Source organism: Gallus gallus, chromosome 10 (assembly GCF_016699485.2).
Source record: "Gallus gallus isolate bGalGal1 chromosome 10, bGalGal1.mat.broiler.GRCg7b, whole genome shotgun sequence".
Classification (NCBI taxonomy): Eukaryota; Metazoa; Chordata; class Aves; order Galliformes; family Phasianidae; genus Gallus; species Gallus gallus.
Window position 1 is genome coordinate 1,313,633 of NC_052541.1, and position 21,968 is coordinate 1,335,600.

A 21,968-nucleotide genomic window follows, 5' to 3' on the forward strand; every position below is an offset into this window, starting at 1 on the left:
GTTTTATGTTCCTTGTAACGAGTTCCAGGTTCTTTTGCACAAGCTCTGAGCTACAGATTGCACGCTTAAGAAATATGTAGATGTGGCACTGACGGACATGGTTTAGTGGGCAGTACTGGTGGTAGGTGGACGGTTGGACTAGATGGTCTTTTCCAACCTTAATGATTCTATGATTCAAGTCAGCATTCCTGCGATAGCTTTCTGCCTGAAATCCCTTTCCTTGCCGGCCAGATCCATTTCTGCAGCCACAGCAGTAATTTACCATCTCTTCTGTTGCAGAGCAAAGTCGTCGAGATGACTTGGAAGCCCTTGGCCACATGTTTATGTATTTCCTCCGAGGCAGTCTGCCCTGGCAAGGACTGAAGGTAGGTTTGAGTCTTAGCCCTCTGACACTCATGTTTCTGCCCAGATGTGAATCTGGCAGTGGGACGTATGGAAAATCTGGGCAGAGCAGTCCTGTATGTCTGTGAATTTGAGTACTAAGGTGTTAGATTTACCTGCAGAGAAGATTCCAGGCCAGAAGTACGTTACCTGTCAGTGCAGGTTAGTGTGAGCATCACTGAGTCGGTGCAGCTCTGCAGGGAGGATGCAAACAAAGGAGCAGCTGGGACAGGGAGGGCAGCAGTGGGGCTGCTGAGCAGTTGGAGCAGCTTAGCTGTAATGTGAACCTGCCCAGAACACAATGGTTGTTTATGAAATTCCAGTTATGGCACACAGTGCCCCAGCTGCATCTAGGATCGTGTTTGTAACAGGAGCAGTCTGATGGTTTTAGACTTGCAGAGAGAGTTTAGCCTGAAAAGCTGTTTTTTCTGGCAGAAGTATGGAGCTTGGCTTCCCTCCAGGGACACTGGACACTCAGTGCTCAGTTCTGGATTGTAAGTTTATGAAATGTCATGTACAGCGCCGAGGGCTGCGAGCAATTGAGTTACAACAGCCGCAGCTGACATCCATCAGCAGAATGCCATGTGCTGGCTCCAAGGCTGCTGCTTGCTTCATCTTCACTTCTCCACCACCTTCCTGACTGTGCATGTTCACCTCTGGAGCTGCACTGAGTGAAGGGAGTGAGGGTGAACAGCTTAGGAGGTTTTTAGTGAAGACAGTAACTCCTGTTAGGCCTGTTGGTATGCTGTGAAGAAACAGATGAGCTCCTGGGCTCACTGCACTCACAGCAGAGTGCTGCTGTGGCCGATGGCATGATAGAACTTGCTAAGCTGCTTTGTCACCATCTATCCAGAGTTAGCCTCAGCTTTGCCTTACCAACACGTGTCAGAAGTGTCGGCAGCAACTCGGAAAGCACAGAAGGGATTTTCAAGCATAGAAGTCGTCCTGAAAGGGCTCAGAACTTCTCTGGCATTAGGTGCACTTCCTATGGTAAACCTATGAATGTGTTACTACATATTTTATTTCTGCTTTAGTTAACTTACGTGCTTTAAATTAATCTTATACATTACTCTAAAATAATTCCAGGTTTAGACAAGACTGCACAGTTTTCCTTGGATCAGTGCTGAGCTTAGTGAGAATTAGTTGTGTGCTCCTTGAAGTCCCGCATTTCTTTAGCTTCAGAGCACCCAAACTCTTCAGCTTGAAAACGTGGCATCTTCACTCTTGTAGGTTTCCTCAGCCTACACTTCTGGTCCCTACTGTCAATTTTAAGGTCTTAAGAGGACATCTTACAATGCTAATTGTATTGCTGGCAGCTCTAATTGGCATATTCTGAAATGGAGGCAGCAAAACCTGTTCATAGGGTGCCAACTGGAGCAGAGTGCTCTGTTTCAGGAGTGATTCAGGTGGGAAAACAAACTGAAAAGTATGTCATTTTTCTGGATGACCAGCTGCTTAATCAGTGCTAAGTGACAGACACTTTGGGGGTGAAAGAAGTAGCACAGGATTGGGGAGAGGTGTGACTGATATAATCTGGTCGCTTGACTCTGTGGTGGCATTCTATTATGCACAGTAAAAACATGACATGTCAAAATTGCTGTCACAGTTTAACTGCTTTACAGTTGCTTATGAAGCTGTCATGGTTGCAGATGGCACTCAGCCTAGAACTGCTCTTTGCTGGAGTGTCAGGATACTGACGTGCAATCAAAGTATATGCAGCTTTATATTTTTTTGCTCCAGGAAAGCTTCCCTATACCAGGACTGGGCTGGTAAGAAATGAGCCCCGTGAGCACAACCAGTGTGCTTTCTTTCAAGTACTGAAGGCATTCTGAATGCCTTACTGGATGTTCTGTGCTGATTGCATGTGAAGTACACAGTGAAGATAACAGCAGGATAATACACTGTAATCTCGGATGCAGTTCAGCTGCAAGTAACATCACCTGCTACCACCCAGAATCAGTATTAAAACCTCGTCTTCCCATACAGTATGTTGTTCCTCGCACAGTTGAACTCTTTCCCCACAACTGTTTTGTCTTTGTGTGCTACAGGCTGACACCTTAAAAGAGAGGTATCAGAAGATCGGGGACACGAAGAGAAACACTCCGGTTGAAGTTCTCTGTGAGAACTTTCCAGGTAAAGAGCTGATGGGATCACTGGAATGCAGTTGGAGACAGACGTACCTTGTTCAATATGATAGTTCTGAGCAGCCCTGGCAGAGAGTATTTCAGTAATGTACACGTGTTTACATTGTTCCTCAAGCAGGAGAACAACTGGGGTTGCTGCTAGGAATTAGCAGTACTGAGAGCTTGTGACTGTGGCTTGGTACAAGCATAACTCTTCCCACTGTGCAAGCTGGGCAGTGCCCGAGTGCCCCACGTCCCTGCTTTTCTTCCTTCCAGCAGAGGACCTGGTTGTTTTTCCTCTCTCAACTGACTGTGTTGGCTCTACTCAGTTGATTCATTTCCAAATGAAAAGATTTACGGGTGCTAAAATTTTTGGTGGCCAGCTTAGAAGACGGGGTGATGTCATTGAATTCCACCTTCTAACAACGGCTTTAAGGAGAGCTTTATTAAGGGTGTGCTTCCAGCAAAGCTTGGCAGCTTTTCTCTGGTTAGCAGAACTTCATCGCAGGGCTGGGAGAGCAGAGTATGGAGTGTAAGTCCTCCCGGGGTACGGTGTAGCCTCCATGCAGTGGTTTCAGTATTTGTCTACAAGGTGAGAAACTCAATAACAGGGAGAGCACCCAGGTCCTCACAGTCAGCCCTGTTCCTGTTGGAGCCATTCTCATAGATTCACAGAATCATTAAGGTTGGAAAAGACCTCTAAGATCATCTAGTCCAACCATCAACCCATCTCACCATGCCCACTAATCCATGTCCATGGCTCTTTACGAGCACAAGGAGCAGCAAGTCTAGAAGGAGTTGTTGTTCGCTCTAGTCATGCTTATTTCCCAGACACGTTTCCATCCCAAATCACCTGGTTCCAGGCAGAAAGGCATCAGGTTGGCTGTTGTCATTTTTGCTCTTTTTCTTCCCTTCCCAGCACTCTTTCCTCAGAGCTCTGTCACACGTGCAGGTCTGGGCTGAAGGGAGATGAGACAACTTCTTTCCCATGCTTGCCTGAAACCTGTTGATCCTCCATCTTTCAAAGATAACAGCAGGAGGAGGAAATGACTTTCTACTCCTTTTGCCTTAGTGTGACAGACAAACTGCCAACCATAGGCGTAGCTAACCATCACCAAGCAGAGCTGGTTTTATTTTTGTCAGCTAAAGGCAAAAACTGAGCTGGTATATCGTTATTCCTGCAGCACCCAGACTCATTCCTCCTGTCGAGCTCTGCTCAGAACAGCAGTCCTGTCCTGGTATAGAAATCACTGTGTCTATTTTAAATGTCTATGAGCTGACATATGTGTGAGCATCCTGTAGGCAGGCTCAGAGAATTGTCCTGTGTTGCAGAGTGTGTTTTAGTCTTTGTTTTTCTACAAAGGTATAGAGTGAAACTTGCTGTGGAACCTTGCTGGAGGTAGAGCAGCATCCCTCTGCAGCAGCTGTGGGACTCCAGCATTGTTAGAGAAGCATTTGAATCGATTTGCATTGTGGGCTGCTGCTAAACCAGTAATTTTTAAAGGAAAGCCAAAGTTAGCAGCAGCAGCCCAGACAGTTCTCTCTGCATGGTGCTCAGTGCAGCAACACAGGCCTTGCTTTATAGCAGCTCATTCAGAAGATTCAGAATGAAAGCAAGCTATTATTAGGCTTTGGGCAGGGCCAGAGGGCTCTAGAGATCTGAGTGAGGTTCATCAAGCAGCAGGAGGCTGGGTAGGTCATGGGGGGTGACGGCCTGCTGGCTATCCTCAGCTCCCATCGATCTGCCTGGCTGAACGTGGCAGAGCCTGGGCAGTTCTGGGATCTGCCCCTGGTCCAGCTTGGAGCACTGCTGTGCTTTGTGCCATGGAAAGGCCGTGTTGGAGTTAATTGAAAAGCACCTTTCCAGTGTGTGTGTATCGCGTGCCGTGTGCTGAGAGGCTTGTAAATGATGGAGCAGTGTGTGGGCAGAGCTGACACTGCTTCTCTTTTCCCCTTCTCCAACAGAGGAGATGGCCACATACCTCCGTTACGTTCGGCGGTTAGATTTCTTCGAGAGACCTGACTATGACTACTTACGAACCATCTTCACGGAGCTGTTTGAGAAGAAAGGCTACACCTTTGACTACGCCTATGACTGGGTCGGCAGGCCAATCGTAAGTCCCTCCTGCAGAATGCAGGGCCTTGCTGCTTCCCCACCTGGCTCTCGGTTTGTTCCACTGGTGCCAGTTAGTGCCAGTGAGTCGGGATCAAACTGCTTCCTTCTTTTCTGCAGCCAGCGAGCACAGGCTCAGTGCAGTGAGAAGTCCTGGTGCTGTGTTAGGGGGGTTCTCGTGGTGCCACGAGTTACCCTAAGTTGGCCCCCTGCCACCTCTTTGGGTTTGCCCTGGTGTGGCATGTTCAGTGCTGACTTTCTCCTTTGCAGCCAGGAGCAGGACTAGACTTAATTTCCTCTATCCTAGCACATGATTTAAGACCTTTGGTAATCAGGATCTGAAGGTATCCATCTTACAGCTGGAGCGCATATTTGCTTCCTCAGCACCCAGCATAGCAGTTGAGCTGTCACAGAGAAGTACAGGAGATGTGGGCAGGGCTCTGACAGGTGCTCAGAAAACAATAAAAGGCAAACCCATTGTGATCTCTAAAGATCCCCAGGCTTACCCTGCTCCAGAGGCTGAGCCAGCTCTAAATATGGCAGGGCAATGTGGGAGTATCCAAGCTCCACTTAGCACCAGATGGAACATAACTGTGATCTCAATCCATCACTCCTATTGTCAAAAGCAGTTTGTATTCAGGAAGACCTTGGCTAAAAGATATGTCACTGGGAAATCTGATAAAACATCTACAGCTCTTCCGTTGGCTGCCCATCTGATCTGTGCCTGCGCTGCAGCCCATCGCTTTGTGTCGTTCCGCTGATAGCCTTCTTGCTAACAGCCAGTCACTGTGCACCACCAGTGGCAAAGGCAGCTGTAAATTAATTGTCACCGGTGCCGGATCAAATGCCTTCAGTGCTGAACCTGGTACCGCTGCCAGTGACTTCCCATCCAACTATATTTAGCATTACCAGTGTTTTCTGTGTGCAGAGCAGTTCATTTTAGTAAGAAATCATTCCCTTTGTGAATCATGATTTTTCTCTCATTTTTGTTTAATTACAAAGGCAATTGATAAAAAGCACCTTGTAAGACAAGCTTGCTATTGCTGACAACTGCAGTGGTTGCTATGGAGATTTTGATGTTGTGAGCCAAGGATTGTGACTTTGGTGAGAATAGAGCAGATGAAGCTTTAATTTTAACACGTCCTGTTTCTATGCAAGCGTGGTTTCTAAAAGCAACAAGACAATGAGCTGAGGAAAACAAGCCTGTATATTTTGCAGTTGCAGTAATCTTATTTGCGACAAGTGCGGTGCAATCTGACACTGGCAGAGATTCAGATGTATCTTTTTAGTTCACTTTTCTACAAGGTGTTTGATGCTGGTACCTAGCAAGCAGTCAGATGACACAGATCCCATAGCCCTTGCTGTAATTATCCTTGGTTGCTGCCAGTACCTTTGGGCAACCTTTTGATGTCTTCTTGCGCTGTTCGAGCATGATAGCAGCCAACCTGACAAGTGTCCTAACAAACACTTTGTTTTCCAGCCTACTCCAGTGGGATCTGTTCACGTAGATTCCGGGACGTCTGCAATAACAAGAGACAGCCACGTCCATCGGGACCGACCATCACAGCAGGCCCTGCGCAATCAGGTGTGTTGGCAGCGCTGCCTCGCTTGGCATCCTTCTGAATTCCCCTTGGTCTGGAGAACAGAAACCCTGTGCCAGTAGGGGTAGCTGGGGCTGATTCTTGCCTTTGTGGCAAGCACATTTCTTGCTTAATTTAGGAAGACTTTGGTCTGAGCAAACCTTTCTCGAAGCAACAAATGGCTGAAAGAGTGGTGGAATTCCTCCAGACTGTGAACAAATGGAGTGGAGTAAGATGTGTGTGTCCCGTGGACATGCACAGCATCCACCTCAGGATGCCCTGTCCGTGGCACCAGTGTTGCACAGCAGAAAGGACTGCCAGCACAGGGTCCTTTGGGGAGGCTGGGCACTGTGGTCCAGATAAGCTGCAAGTTTATGAATTTCCCCATTTCTTCTTTCTAGTGGTAATATTGGTGTTGAGAGTCTGGATTTTCTGTATTAGCGGAGGTGCTCGGAAGTTGAGTAGATCTCCAGCTGTCGGTTCCTAGCTGGAGCTGTTGGTGCTCTTACTTCCCAGTGAGTGGTTCTAGGCTCGTTCTGCTCCTCTAACTGCTGCGTGCTGTTCTGGCTCTGTGTCTGCGATTCCTGCACCCACACAGCTCACGTGAGCTGGGCTTTGTGGGCACAGAATTGAGTGTGAGATGTAATAACCTGTCTGGGCTCAACTCTCCTTATTCCATGCAGCTGTGCTTGGAATGATAGAACACCTAATATAGACTACATCTAAAGCCTTCAGCTACAATCAGGATGACTATTCCTTATTAGAAGTGTTGCTTGTAGGAGGCTGCATTGTTTGAAGCATGTGTGCGGTACTGTATTTATGCATGCTTATTAGTGTGGACTGGGTTGACAGTAAAATAATCTGCTTTAATATGTTGCCTGATTAATGCATTAACTCCCTTTTGGGTGGCAGTTTGTAGTTGTCTTCTTTGACAACAGATCTTCATGCTATGTACAATCAAGGCATCTTGTTCTCTTTGATGGACAATGACGCCTGGCTTCATTTTCAAGCATATTAGTTCACAAATTTTAGTACATAGCACAAAGACAGCTGTCTTATTCCCAAAATACTATTTGGACAGCATTCAGTCTTTGTTCTTCTAAGCCTTTCAGTCTTAATCATAGAATCACCAAGATTGGAAAGGACCTCTAAGATCATCCGGTCCAATCGTCCACCAACCACCAATATATCCCACTAAACCATATCCCCCTGTACAACATCTAACGTTTTTGAACACCTCCAGGGACAGTGACACCACCTAGGCAGCCCATTCCAAGTGCCTGACCACTCTCTCCTAGCATCCAACCTCAATCCCCCTGGCGCAATTGCAGGGCATTTTTGTCTTCTTTTTCTCCTAAACGTTATTTAGGATGTTCAGTTATTGAATAGAGTCGATCACAGAATGGCTTGGGTTGGTAGGGACCTCAAGGATCATGTAGTTCCAGCCCCCCTGCTGCAGGCAAGGCTGCCAGCCGCTAGATCGAGTACTAGATCTGATTGCCCAGGGTGCCGTCCACCCTGGCCTTAAACACCTCATGGATGGGGCATGCACAGCCTGGTCCCACCCCCAGCCTTAACCCCCCAGCCCTCCTCCTGCTCCTGGCTGTTCCTCAGAGGCAGCTCCTCGCAGTCCATCCACTTCTTAACACAGAGGCCATCTCCCCCACCCCTCCTACCTTGCCTGCCCCTTCTAAAAAGCTCATAGCCCTTCATCATGGTATTCCAGTTATGCAAATCATCCCACTGTATTTCTGTGAGGGCAATAAGATCCAAGTTTTCCAAGTGCACCACGGTCTCCAACTCCTCCCGCTTATTCCCCACACTGCTTGCGTTGGTATAGAGGCACTTCAGCTGGGCTTTCAGACACACTGCCTTCCTAGAGGAGCCTTCCCACAAACCTCGGGGACAAATCTGAGCTGACAGCATTCCCTGGCTCTTCTCTGTTCCTCAGCACTACATCCCTTTCCCCCAGCATCTTCTGTTTAAAGCCCTCTCAGAGTGCCCGGCCAGCTTGCTGCCCCTCCTGGTCAGCCGTGTCCCATCCCGTGGTTTATTGAAGGTGTGTCGTAGATCATAGAAGCCAAAGACCTGAGTGTGACACCACCCATGCAGCCGGTCATCCAGCTGGTCTGTTCTCTTCCTGCCCAGTCCTCAGTCTCCAACCAGGAGGACTGAGGAGAGCACCACCTGCACTCCCCATCCCTTCAGCATCTTCCCAAGGGACATAAAGACTTTTTTTGACATTTTTTTCCTTTCCTGGTCGCAACCTCGTGTGACCCAGCTTGAAAGACCAGGAGGGAATAGTAGTCCTCCAGCTTTATCCTATCCAGCATCCTCTTCCTGATGTCCCAGATGCGCGTACACAGCAGGCAGCAAACCTCTCTAGAGAGCCTATCTGCGTGGCAGACGGGTGTCTCAGTGCCTCTCAGCACAGAGCCTCCAATTACTAAGATCCTTCGCCTTCACTTAGTAGCACCAGTTATGGCTCAGGTCCTCGGTTGGACCTTTTCAGTGTGATCACCCCTTTCCAGCACCAAGCTGCTATGGAAGGTATGGATACCTCCTTCTCTCTCCCACACCAGAGATGTTTTATCAGGTACTTGGGTGTAGAACCAAAAGACAAAAATCGGGTTCTTTTGTCTTCTCACGCCTTTCCTGCAGAGTGCCTCCAGGCTCCCAGGCCGTGCTCTCTGTGTTGATACACGTGCAGCCTCATCAGCTGACCTGGCCAAGAAAACTGGCAGTACAGCGTTTTGTAGAAAGCAGCACTCAAGATATGTCCTTCACCAACTTCTAAAACTCCATTTAAATTCTCCAGTTGTTCTTAACCTTGTGACCTGCAGCAACTGAAGAAGAATTTCAAGGGAAGCGCATCTCCAGTAACTCCTTTGAATGTTACCAAGTACAAAAGGATAAGCAGTGTCTCGGGCCGATGGAACAAACATTTAACAAGAAGATTTACAGGCCTGCATGAAGGCACCTCCAGGGAAACGCTCCCTATGAAGGGGGTTTGTTGGCGGCTCAGGAGGAGCTGCACTGTGGGGGTCACTCAGGGACAGACCCGGAGGTCACTCACGGAGGAAGTGATAGTGCTTGTTTTATGGCATGCAAGCAGACTGCTCTTCTGTTCTGCTTCCTTTTGCAAACGCTCTCCTTCCAGTTTGGTGACCTGTTAGCGTTGTACAAGTGCACAGGAAGGTTTCTGGAGTCATTCTGTGTGGAATTGCTGGCAGTCCCTCCCTCTTTTCCTGGCCACACAGCAGCACAGTGGCTCCTCTCTGGCTCTGACCAGAGCTCAGGCTCATCCACGTGGCTGCAGGGAATCACTGCATCCAGCAACACGGCCATGCCCTCAGTAACATCACACAGGACTCCATTCTGTGCCGTTGGCGTGAGATCTGACACACATCTGCCTGCCTGTCCTGTGCTTCCCAGCCTTGGCAATAAGTTCATTTGGCTGATAGTTGGGTTTGGCTGCACAGAGGTGCTCCTTGCCCTCAGGTGAACGCTGGGTGTGTTGTCATCAGTGCTGGATGACCTGTAAGCAGCCTCACGTGCAAGTACAAAGTAGTCCTTCCAATAAAACCAATCAAATTCTAATGATTTCCTTGTATACAGTTTGCATCTACTGGGGATGTACTTACACAGTCAGTGGGAGTTTCTTGTTTATTGCACTTTTGAGTTAAAAAATGAGTATTTTAGGGAGGTCAGGCTTGGGTAACCAAACTTGCTGCCATGTCCAGGACTCTGGTTTGGGACCTGGCAGACAGGGTGAAACACACTGCCAGCATGGTTGCTGCTGTGCTGAAACACATGTAGGCAAAGCTGTGCGTAGAAATAACTTCCTGGATAGATGTGAGCTTTCTTGTTTACTCCTGCAGCGAGTAAAGTTGAAGGAATGTATGGTCAATACTTGGTAAAGTTAAACTGTAGGCTAGCTGAATGTCTAAATGCCTTGATGTTTTGCAAGAAAAACATACAGAGAAACAAAACAGACTAACTGACTAACAGCCACCCTCTCATTTCTTCGCCTCATTCACCTTTTGCCCTCTCTTCTCCTTCTCTCCTGTTTTTGGACTTCAAACAGGCATCATCTGATCGCCGAGGAGAGTGGGAGATCCAGCCCAGCCGGCAGACCAATACCTCGTACCTGACATCTCATCTGGCTGCAGATCGGCACGGAGGATCAGTGCAGGTACCCACCCCTCCACGTCAGAATCTGTGTGTCACTGAATTGCAGTTATACCTGCCACTATGAGGCCAAATGCTTGGGAAAAGCCAGGTGGCTGCTGTAAGCAGGAAACGTGATGTGAAGGCTTCCCAGGAACCCCACAGGAGACAGGAACAGGCAGAAATTATTTCACAGGCTTCCCATTCCTCCAGTATGCCTTGTTGAGATGGGTGGAGATGCATCACGTGGAACCGTGCTGTGGGGGGAGCTTTGTTAATGGGGAACGTGTCTTGTGTTTTAGGTGGTTAGCTCGACCAACGGAGAGCTGAACGTGGACGACCCGACGGGGGCACACTCCAACGCACCTATCACAGCACAGGCAGAGGTGGAAGTGGTGGAGGAAGCTAAGTACGTTGGCTTTACAAACAGGCTTTCCTCTGGTGTGGTCATTAATCCTCCTCCTGTGAAACGAGTGGGGGTATCTACCCATGGGGAAGTACTCGATGCTCGTGTCCCATGCTCTTTTCCTGCATACTGCTGCTTTTGTGCATGGTGCCTTCAGTGCTGCTGCTGCTTTTTACACTTGTTGTGGCTGGAGAACGTAACTCTTACTCAGAGCATGTGTTGCAAAATAGATGGTAGCACAAGTACCAAAGTAACGTGAATAGATTGCAGGAATCTCCGAAAGGAGAACACTCTGTACGCTCACGCTGAGAGTGTAGGAGTAGCTTGAGCACAACTCGGTGAAGAAATTGTTGGTCTGAGTTAACACTTCATCTGTGGCTGCAGTAAGTAATGCCAGGTATCCACAGTGGTATGACAGTAATCCTTTCCGGGACTTGGGGTTTTCTCTTTGAATTCTCTCGGTCCAGGTCAATGGAAGCTGAGAGAGAAACCAGTAACAGCCCTTCTGCTCATGGGGAACCGTGTGCTCGCTTTGAGCGGACCTCTCCTCTATAGCTTATGGCAAAGAGTGAGAAGCGACATGCATAGTTGCTGCTTTGACCATTTTGGCCTCCATTGCACACGTGCTGCATCTGGCACCATCATGTCACCTTTTGCATGATCCTCAGCACGGGACCTTCTTGCTGCCCCTGAACTAGAGCAGGACCCCAGCAGGTAATCCCGACTTCCTCATACAAGGGGGAAGTGGGCCAGGAGCTGCCCCCAGACTCAGTGCCTGGCTGTGGGCAGACCTGGTGACTCTGGTGTGGTTTGGCTCAGCCCTCTGCTAGGAATGATTCGTGGAAGGGTAAGAAGGAGAACGGGGAGGTGTAAGAAAGGATGGAAATGGCCCTGAAGGGGCCAATCAGGCTGGAGCCTTCTGTTCCACCTTGTCACTGTTGTGCTGAAGATCTTTGGCTGACTGTCCTTCAGAAAGCACTTCTGTGATCTTCCTTGCTGGGAGCTGGGCATAATCCTGTAATCCTGGCAGCTATTTGAGCAAGCGGTGGATGTGCTTTCTCCTCCCAGCCAAAGGAGTGAGCCATGGTTTTGGCACAGGCTTCTCCTAGAGCATGGTGGGGAGGGCAGGTCTTGAGGTGCTGCTTGGAGAGTGGGCAGTATTCCTCTTAAATTTGGGTGGTGGGGCCTGCAGAGGCCGCAGGTTCGGTGTCACGGTCTGTGTCTTGGTCAGGATGACTGAAGTGGGGCTTCCCAGGCACGTGCCTTGGGGCAGATGACTACCCCAGCAGCTCTTGTACAAGGGAGTGTCAAGACAGGTGAAGAGAAGCATGTTTGAGCCGTGCTGCCCACGCTGTGCCTGGTCATTTGTTCTGTCCCTCCCAGGCTCTGTTTGTGTGCTTCAGAATTGGTTTTGGAGGGTTTCAGCGGTCGCTGCGAAGCAGAGCACAGGCTGCTCTGCACCAACAGGTTTGGGGACTCTTGCTGTGGTTCCCTAGTTGCTCGCTTCATTCCTCTTGCCTCAAGGAGGGCTGCCTTCATCTTTCCTTGCATCTGTGATCATAAATCCCCTCAGTTATGAGGAGAGCAAAGGATTTTTAGGCTCAGAAGATTGATTTGCTGTGTAGCAGTCCAGAAAGGGTTAGAACCAGCTGGGTTTGGGGCTCTGTGTTTTGAGACGAGATGCAACGCTGGAAAGGTCTTTCCCTGGTGCTCCTGGTCAGCAGAGGAGCTGTGCACATGCTTCTGCTTTGGGGTACCCTGAGGACACGCTGAACAGCAGCTCACAGACAGAGGTCCATGAGCTGGTCCTTCTGCTGCTGGAGCTGCAGGGGATAGAGCAGTCTCCTGTGTGGTGGGTTGGAGCTCCTGTGTGATCCCAGGCCCCAGAAAGAACCTCCAAGGGCCTGTGACCGTGGGGAGAAGGTGCAGTGTTTGTCTGAGGTGTCACGGCACTGGAACACGTGGCGATTCTCAGCAGCACCGTGGCAAGGGCAGAGGTGGTATGAGGGCTGGGGTGGGTGGGGGCAGGCATGGTGTGTGTCTGCCAGTCTGCACTGCATGTTTGCATGGCTGCAGTGACATGCTTTCATCCCACCTCTGTGAACTAATTGCTCTTTCTTCCTTTCTGTGTTTTTTCTCTACACTCTCTGTAGCTGCCTGAAAATGCTCAACTTGTGGTGAGTCCCTCTCTCCAGTCCACATGCAAGGGGGAGCGGACCAGACTAGACTGGGGTTGGCAAAATCCAACCAACCAAACCATAAACAGGCACAAGCTCAATGCCAACCCAGGGCTGTTTTGGTTTAGGACCCTGCTGAGCGCTTCTTGGGGAGGGTGCAGGCCGTGTCTGAGGGGCCGCGTGAGGCCCAGCGATCAGACGGATGGCTGAACCAACCTGTGCAAAAGACAAATTCTAATCCTTTTCTATTTGGCTTACCATCTCCCCCGAACTGTAATGTCCGTGAGCAGATGATGTCTAATGGAGCTGGGCAGACTCGGGAGCAGGCTTGCCTAACATCTTGCAGGACTTCCTCGCACAGACGATGTGAAGGGAAAACCATGCGCTGGTGTGGAGGGGAGGGAGCAGTCGCTTCCTGGGAGAGTTCCTACAGAGAGGCACAGCCAGAGCCTGCACCGTTAGTGGGGGCATAAAGCAGTGGCATTAATTAGTGACATTAGTGACAGGCACCCAGCTTGAGCCACGGCCTGCAGGGCGGGTGGGAGATGGCTGCTTTCCCAGCAACAGGCTGAGGACTGGCGGAGCACTGCAGCTGAGATGGTTCTCTGGGAGATCCCATCCAACCCTCTGGTTTGGGATCGGCATCGCTCCGGGCCCCGCTCTGGTGTACGCACCATTCGTCAGGCTCTCGAAGCTGCAGTCCTGACCCTGAGGAGGCTGTGAGGCGCTCCCTCCCTCCCTGTCCCCTCTGTGGCCAGGGCCGCGATGCACTCGGTGCTGCAGAGGGTTGAGCTGAGCCTCCAGCATGTCCTTGAGGCCCAGGCAGCACCCTGGGGTAGGTAGGAAGCTTGCAGAGTGAGGTGGTGATGCTGCTGTGGGTCAGGAATGTCCTTGCTTGATGAGAGACTGACCCGCCTCTGCCCTGCTCTCCATAGGCATTGCCTCCGATACCTCTGGCATCTCTGGCTTCTCTGTATGTCGTAGTCTGGGGCTGTTCTCTTGGGCATTGTCTGCATGCACAGAGATCACATTCTGTAGTTGTCGGCCTGCCTTATCCTTTCGTTTTGGTGTTCTGCCTCTGCCTGTCTGACCTGCCAGGACTTCCTTTCCTGAACCCTTCCCTGGACCTCTGAGTAACACCCTAAAAAGACATGAGTCTCAAGGGACCGCAGCCAAAAGTCAGCCAGCTCCCTCTGTACAGTGCCCAAGGAAACGAGCGCTTCTCGGCCCTCTTCTCTCCTTACCATCTGCATGTGAAATCATAACTCGTGCATTGTCATCATCTCTCCCCATAACCGTCCCCACCCTTACTTACCTTCGCCCACGTCATGAAGGAAAGTGGCTGCCATGGGAGAGAAATACTGCTGTGGGTTAAACCCAGAGAGGGCAGCAGGAGGACTGGGGCAATAAAATGCACCACCAGTCCTGGAGCAGGGGGTGAGAGTGCCGGTAGCGTGCAGGAGCCTGCACTGGGTGCAGAAAGCTTCAGAGCATGTGAGTGTCAGAGGAGGTCCTGGGGATGGAGTGCTCCCAGCTGACAGGTCGCTCCAGGCCTCCGGTCCTGGAAGGACGGGCATGTCGTGGTTTTTCTCGGCTCACCTCCGAAGTGAGCCTGCTAGGAGTGCCTGAGAGGAACCCAAAGCCAGATGGTGACGTTACACTTCCCCTGGCAATGTGTCCCTGCAGGAGCATGCGATGGGCAGTTGCCCTCCCAATGCTGTGGCTTTGAGCTCCATGTGTCGTAGGGCTGCAGGCTCCCAGCAGACAGTGCTGGCACAGTTGGCTCACGTGGTGGTGCTGGCCACTGTGGCTTCTGCTCCCCGGGGTAAGGCTCATGCCTCTGGGATAGGCTCCTCCCAGGGTGAAGGAGAGCGTGAATCTGTTCCCCCAGCTCTGAGGAGCACAGTGCTGACATCTCGGAGCTGTGGTGGACCCCACTGAAAGCAATGGGAAGGTGCTTTCGAAGAATTTGGGCCTGGCCGTTGGTTAAAGAAGCTTGTAGGAAAAAAATGGTGTTTGCATACTTACGTTGCTTAGCTTCATGTCTGTTCTGCAGCCTGGAGAGGTGGGCTTTCCACATCTCTCCGGAGATGGCTGTAATGGCAGAAAGATCCCTAGCTCAGGAGCAGAACTTACACAGAACTATCATATTTCTTCTGTGCAGAGGGTTCCTGGCGGCAGGCTGAGGGTGGGAAGGCAGATGCACCTCAAATGCCCAGTCCCTGTGTAGGAAGGCAGCAGGGCTAGGAAGCCTGGGTTTGGTGCGGTGCCACCAGTGAAACCACCTCTGCTGGAGGTTCAGCTGCACTGAGCTTTTTTCTCTCCACCTCAGCCTCCACTCTCCATCCTTTTGCTTCTCCTAATCCCTGGGCGCTGCGCATCTCCCTCGCCTTAGCAGAGGGGAGAAGCAGGTGTTCTGCACCGAGTAATGCTTTCTCAAAGGTGGAAGCTCTGGTTATTGTGAAAGGTTCAGTAAAGGAACCTGGTCCCTCATCCAAGATCTCTTTGGCACCTGTCTTTTTAGTGAGCGGTGTTGAACCCGTGTGTCTTGTAGCTGGGGAGCGCAGCCAGGGCTCGCTGTCCTCATGCCCTCCGGGCTTCCCCCAAGGTCTGGCCATCTGGCTCCTTGTCCCATTGCTCCCCACGTGGCTCCCGGTGTTCCCGTGCTGGTTGAGCCCCTATAGGAGGCAAGGGCCGTGCCCTGCTGTCCCTCCGGCAGCGCTCAACCCCCGGCCCACCGGTCTGGGCACGACGGCCATCCGTGCGCCAGCCGCTGCCGACCTTGCGGGCAGGTCCCCGGGCTGGGGCCGGGCACGCGGAGCGGCCGGTGCATGCGGGGGGACCGCAGTGGGGCTGCGCGGGGCTGACCGGCCTTGTTCTTTGTGCTCCAGGTGCTGCTGCTTCTTTAAGAGGAAACGGAAGAAGACGGCTCAGCGTCACAAGTGACCGGTGCCTCCTGGGCCTTGCAGGAACACCACGTGCACCTGCGGCTCCTGCCCTGGCTAACTGGAAGGGGCTTCTCTTTAGGGGGAGGAGGAGGCATAGGAGGAAGAGAAAAAAAAAAAAAAACAAAAACAAACAAGTGACATTTTAAACCAAAAAGAGAAGAAAACGTTCCAAAACAAACCACTCTTGGGTGGATCTGCTGAATGGTCTCCCTCGTTCGCTCCAAGCCTGACGCTCCTTTTGGGACCAGGACTGTGGCTGGCTCAGGTCTTGGTCGCCCCGGGAGGGGGGCTGGCTGGCTGACCCTCCTTCCCGTTGTTTACGGCGAAGGCATCGTTCATGCAAACCTGAGGACTGTGCTTAGTTCCTGCTCACTTTACCCCCCTCCCTCCCCTGCGCTCTCTGCTCCTCCGCCCTCCTCCCTCCTTAATTAAGAAAAGAAACACCGTAGGCTCGATTGGCTCTCGAGAGGGCAGGAGGATGCGGTTGGGGCGAGAGAGTTGCGTGGGAGAAGGGCCTGACTGCTGCAGCAGTACGACACAGGTTCCCTTTTAGGCTCCTTGGGAACAGTTACACTGTAATGTGCAAGCTGTGAGAAATTTGCAATCTACTGTTCCAGTTAGGTTTCCTGGCTCCCCTTGACACCTCCCTCCTCTGACAGTAACAGAGCAATGTGGATTGTTTTAAAGAAACTGACGTCGTTGCACTTTTTATTATTTTTAGCATTACAGATGCACATTGTATCTGTGGATTTCTGCGTGGACCAGTGGTGCCAGCGCAGACAGACATTCAGCTGGGAACGCATTGGGGTGCAGAGAGTGCCCTCGAGTGGGGATGTTGACGACATCCGCACAACCCTTGTGCCAGTTTGGGGTTCCCAGAGCCCGCCTTGGGCCGTGCGCTGAGGAAAGCATACTTGAATTTTCAGTCGCCCTTTCCATCTGCCAGTGAATGTCCCCACCATGGTTTCCTACACCGTGCCTGACCCAGGCGGCCCACAGACATGCGGCACCGGCTGTTGGCAGCAGGGAGAGGCAGATCGGGGTTAACGTAACTGGGAACTGATGCTTCCCAGTCCGCAGGCATCTCTCAGCGCGGGGCCGGGCGAGCACACAGCCTTCCCCAGCCCTCCCGTAGGGTGGTTGTGAACACACACCTTCCGCGGAGAAGTGCGAGGAGCAAAGCTTCCCGGGCAGAGTGGCGATCCTTCACTGCCTTAATACTGATTCCATCTCCAGGCGGTCAGATGGGTTTGACTGGAATAGCCTTGACGTCCTCCCTGTGAGCTCCCGCCCCACAGGGAAGACAAGGTTTGCATGTGGGCCAAACGCATAGCTGGCAGGGCACCTGGGGCGTGATGGCTTGTGTCCTGCTGCCGTGCTTCCCAACCTGGAGGAGGTTGAGGCTGCTCCTGGACGTGGCGGGGCTGTGGGCGAGCTCGGGCAGTTTTGGGGGAGCTTGTGAATAAATAGATGCTCGTGCTTTGTGTTTCCACGTGTGCCACCTGACTGCACCAGGACTGTTTGCTTGAGGGACTTAACTAGCCGTAAACATGGGCCTGTGCTCCCTGGGGAGTATGGAGGGAGGAGAGAGAGAGACGAGACCTCGCAGCCTGTTGTAAGCGCTGAGCTGTGGGCTGGGGCTCGTGGCGTGGCACCCCCGGGAGCTGCGGCTCCCTTCCTCTGCACGTGGGGCAGGGCATCGCTCCTCGTGCTTCCTCGAAGCGGGTGTGAGGTCAGCACAGGAAGGCATTGCTTCTGTTCCGGGATCCCTCCGGGCCGTCCTTAGCCATTTGCCTCTTGATGCCTTACCTGCCGGAGTGCAGCTCTGAGCGTGGCCGCACCTCCCGTCCCCAGCGGCCCCTCGCGCTGCAGCCTGGCTCACTCCTTGCTTGCACGTCCTCCAGGAGCTGCACACACCCTCATTCTTGCTCTGCAAAGTGCTTTCCTCGGGGCGCACCACAGGCTGGGACAGGAATGGGCCTTCCATCACTTGCGTGCAAGAGCCGGGGCACTTTGTCCTCTCTTCCCCTCCCGCTGGAGGGAGGACAGGGACCAGCCACGTTCCACCCTCCCCTTTCTGACCTCTGCTGCCTCTGCAGTCCCGTGTCTCTGGCGCAGGCATTGCCCTCTCTGCTGTAGGAAACCATGGTTTGGCGTCTTGCGGGGGGAAAGGGGCACAGGCGCTCCCCGGGAGCGGCCGTGCGCACTGCAGATGGAGCCGGGCCTCGAGACACTTCTGTTGCTGCCCTCCCAAGCCCCACTAAGTGCCTGTCACCAGAACTCGATTCCTTCTGCATCTCCTGCCGTGTTTGGTCATTCCTTGCTGCGTCTGCCCCAGGAGCAGCTTGTAGTTGCAGCATATGTAAGTGTTTGCAGGGTGAGGGAGGGCGGGGGGAGAAGGGGCCATCTCAACAGTTTCTGTTCTTAAATGTTTTTTTTTTTGTTGTTGTTGTTGTCGTTATTACTTTTTGTTTTGTTTTTTGATTTTTTTTTTTTTAAGTGAATGTATTTGATTGTTTAGGAACTTTCCTGACCTTGTTTTTAAATGGGTTGGTTGGAAAGCTGTTTCACCACGGCCCGCTCTGCTTATCTCTGGAGATACGATGTTCTTTTAATCCTATGATGATGTGTTTGTAGGGGAGGACTGTTCCCCCCACGGCATGCTGGTAATGCTCACTTGTACCAAGCCCTCTTGCACTATAATCGTACGTTGGACTCTTCGACAGGGCAAAGATGGTGGGTTTTTTTTTTAAAAAAAAAAAAAAGGAAATAAAGCAGGTTAACAGCAAGTCCTGCACATGAGGATCCGCCATCCCAGGATGGGAGGTGATGAGAGCCGAGCCGGCTGCTGTGTGCCGGGAAGCAGCAGTGCACCCAGCAGGGGAGCTCCTGTCCTGCTGGGAGAGCCGTGGCCGGGCGGGGGTGCCGGGCAGTGCCCTGCCAGCAGTGCGATGCAGTGCCCTTCCAGCAGTGCGATGCAGTCTTCTGAGGTGTCAAGTGAGACTTTTTTTTTTTTTTTTTTCAATAAAACATTGCACTGCTGCATTGTTCTCCATGAATAGATGTGTTTATTTTCCCCCTCCACAAAAACACTGCTTGCTTAGAGGATATTTCCTTTTCCTCAGCTTCTCTTGGGCTCTCTTGGTAACCCTCCCCTCTCACGGGACCTCCCCAATGCTTTGTGCTTCACAGCCACGGACAGCTCAGCCCCACGGGAATGGTGGCACCCATTTCTTTTCTCTCTGCGCCCACACAGCCAGGGGTCCGTCTCAGGGCTGCTGCTGTTCAACATCTTCATCAACAACACGGATGATGGCATTGAGTGCACCCTCATCAGTTTGCTGATGGCACTGAGCCGAGTGCTGCAGTGGATACAACAGGAGGAAGGGACGCCATCCAGAGGGACCTGGGCGGGCTCACAGAGTGGGACCACGTGAACCCAATGAGGTTCAACAAAGCCAAACGCAGCGTGCTGCACTTGGGTTGGAGCAAACCCAGATGTGAGCACAGACAGGAGGACAGCTCCTTGAGAGCAACAATGCGGAGAAGGACTTGGTGGTTCTGGTGGATGAAAAGCCGCACACGAGGCAGCAGTGTCCATTTGGGGTCTGGAAAGCCAACGGCATCCTGGGCTGCACCAACAGAGGGGTGGCAGCGGGCAGGGAGGGGACTGTCCCCTCTGCTCTGCCCTCGTGAGGCCCCACCTGCAGGACTGCGTCCAGGCCTGGGGCCCCCAGCACAGGAAGGGTGCGGAGCTGCTGGAGCGGGGCCAGAGCAGGGCACGGAGATGCTCCCAGGGCTGCACACCTCTGCTATGGAGACGGGCTGAGGAGCTGGGGGTGTTCAGCCTGGAGAAAAGGCTGTGAGGAGACCTCACTGCGCCCTTCCAGGACTTGAGGGGAGCTTACAAACAGGAGGGAGAGCGACTTTGTGCACAGTGTAATAAGTGATACACGCAGAAATGCTTTTAAACTAAAAGAGGAGAGATGTTATGAAGGAATTCTTTCTTCAGAAGGCGGTGAGGCGCTGGCACTGCTGCCCAGAGCTGTGGGTGCCCCATCCCTGGAGCTGACAAGGACACGGGTGGGCGCTGGGCAGCCCGCGGCAGGGCTGGGGCTGTGCGGCCGTGAGGGCCCTTCCATCCCTCCGTGCTGGCACTGTAACGCTTCCTTCCCTGGCCCGTGCAGCATGGCGCTCCACCAGCCATTTCCTTCAGCAGTCGCTCCTGGTGACAAACGCACGGCTCGCGGCACACGGGGCGCTGCCGCTCCGGAAGGACGCGCCGGGCCCTGGCGCGGCTGCGCGCACTGAACGCTGAGCGCAGCCGGCAGCGGAACGGCCGCCGACCACCGGGGCATCCCGCCCCGCTTCCGCCCGCTCCCATTGGCCGTGCGGGCCCTAAGCCCGCCCCCCGCCCCGCTTCTGCCCGCTCCCATTGGCCGTGCCCGCCCCGAGCCCGCCCCCCTGCCTCGCGGCCGCCGCGCCCCGTGCCCTTTGCCGATTGGCTGCGCCTCCGCCGGGCGACGTGGCGGCCGCCCTACGGCTCCGCAGCGCCCCCCGCCTCCCGCCGCCGTTGGTCGCGCCCGGGCGTTACGCGCGGAGGGGCCGGGAGCGCACCACCTCTGCCGGGGGGGGGGCGGCGGGGAGGGGCCGGATGCAGGCGGCGCGGCGGGCGCTGCGGCCGGGCTGCGATCGGCGGAGGATGAAGGCTTTGGTGGCGGCGACGGCGCTGGGCGCGGCGCTCCTACTGCTGCTGCCCGCCGCCTCGAGGGCCGACGAGCGCAAGAAGGGCCCCAAGGTCACGGCCAAGGTCGGTGGGGGCGGCCGGGGGTCGGGCCGGGCCGAGCCGGGGCCTCGGTGACCGCGGGCCGGGCGAGACGGGGCCCGTGCGAGCGGGTGGGCCCCGGCTGACGGCCTCCGCCCGCCCCCCCCCCCAAGGTGTTCTTCGACCTCCGCGTGGGCGAGGAGGATGCGGGCCGCGTCGTCATCGGGCTCTTCGGCAAAACGGTGCCCAAAACGGTGGAGAACTTCGTGGCTTTGGCCACCGGGGAGGTGAGGGCCGGGCCGGGCCGGGCCGCCGCGCGGGCCCGCAGCTCTCCTTGCGGGTGACTGCCCGGTTCTGTGCAGAAAGGGTTCGGCTTCAAGGGCAGCAAGTTCCACCGCGTCATCAAGGACTTCATGATCCAGGGAGGGGACTTCACCCGCGGGGGACGGCACCGGAGGTACGGCAGCACGCGGGGCCGGGGCTCACAGCGCGCAGCCCGGGTCCCTCGCGGCCGCCGCCGCCCTGCGGTGCTCGCGTGGGCTCCGCTCCCCCCCAGCGCCGGCCCCGATGTATTGCCACGAGCGCCGCGCAGCCCTTTTCCCTCCTCCGTCCTTTTCTCCTCAGGGAAGAGCATCTACGGAGACCGCTTCCCTGACGAGAACTTCAAGCTGAAGCACTACGGCCCCGGCTGGGTGAGCATGGCCAACGCCGGCAAGGACACCAACGGCTCCCAGTTCTTCATCACCACGGTGAAGACGCCGTGGCTGGATGGCAAGCACGTGGTGTTCGGCAAAGTGCTGGAGGGCATGGTAAGGGGGTGGGAGGTGAGGCGGGGAGCTGCGTGCGGCCGCTGTCGTCCCTCTCACACCGCCGCTTTCCCCAGGACGTGGTGAGGAAGGTGGAGAACACCAAGACAGACAGCCGGGACAAACCCCTGAAGGACGTCACCATTGCTGACTGCGGCACCATCGAGGTGGAGAAGCCCTTCGCCATCGCCAAGGAGTGACCCATCACAGCAGGCTGGAGCTGCGGCGGAGCCCTGCGCTGTGGAGACCGGCCTCTGCAGGCTGCCCTTCTGCCCCACGTGCATTCCCCAGTGTCCCCAGTGGCATCCCGGGGCGTGGGCAACCGCTGAGGCCCCATTCCCAGCCCCTGCCACCTCCCCAGGGGCAAGACGGGGCCCTGCTCCGCTGTCCAATACTTCTTTTGTAAGAAGCACATGCACCAATAAATGTGACCAATGTGTTTTTTATAGACTTGCCTCTGTTCTGCTCTCTCGAGGGATCAACCCTCCTCCCCCCTCTC

General features: G+C 53.7%; 2 protein-coding genes across 32 annotated transcripts in view; both read left to right on the top strand.

Annotated features, from left to right (window-relative positions):
- Nucleotides 1-17,377, top strand: part of CSNK1G1 (casein kinase 1 gamma 1) — an 87,675-nt gene extending 70,298 nt beyond the window's left edge. For 16 of the 31 annotated variants that reach the window (XM_046898979.1, XM_015278854.4, XM_046898975.1 and 13 more), the window contains 8 exons: nucleotides 280-365; nucleotides 2,430-2,514; nucleotides 4,470-4,618; nucleotides 6,098-6,202; nucleotides 10,285-10,392; nucleotides 10,670-10,776; nucleotides 12,927-12,950; nucleotides 15,842-17,377. In XM_046898979.1, the coding sequence (XP_046754935.1) occupies nucleotides 280-365; nucleotides 2,430-2,514; nucleotides 4,470-4,618; nucleotides 6,098-6,202; nucleotides 10,285-10,392; nucleotides 10,670-10,776; nucleotides 12,927-12,950; nucleotides 15,842-15,896 (719 nt within the window). In that variant the 3' untranslated portion in view covers nucleotides 15,897-17,377. 31 annotated transcript variants of the gene reach the window in all.
- Nucleotides 17,378-20,544: 3,167 nt separating this feature from the next.
- On the top strand, nucleotides 20,545-21,916 carry PPIB (peptidylprolyl isomerase B (cyclophilin B)). Its single transcript, NM_001396152.1, is given in 6 exon segments — nucleotides 20,545-20,708; nucleotides 20,837-20,950; nucleotides 21,026-21,107; nucleotides 21,109-21,120; nucleotides 21,288-21,472; nucleotides 21,547-21,916. Coding segments are annotated over 6 exon segments (672 nt in total). The 5' UTR covers nucleotides 20,545-20,552; the 3' UTR covers nucleotides 21,670-21,916.
- The last annotated feature ends 52 nt before the right edge of the window (nucleotides 21,917-21,968 follow it).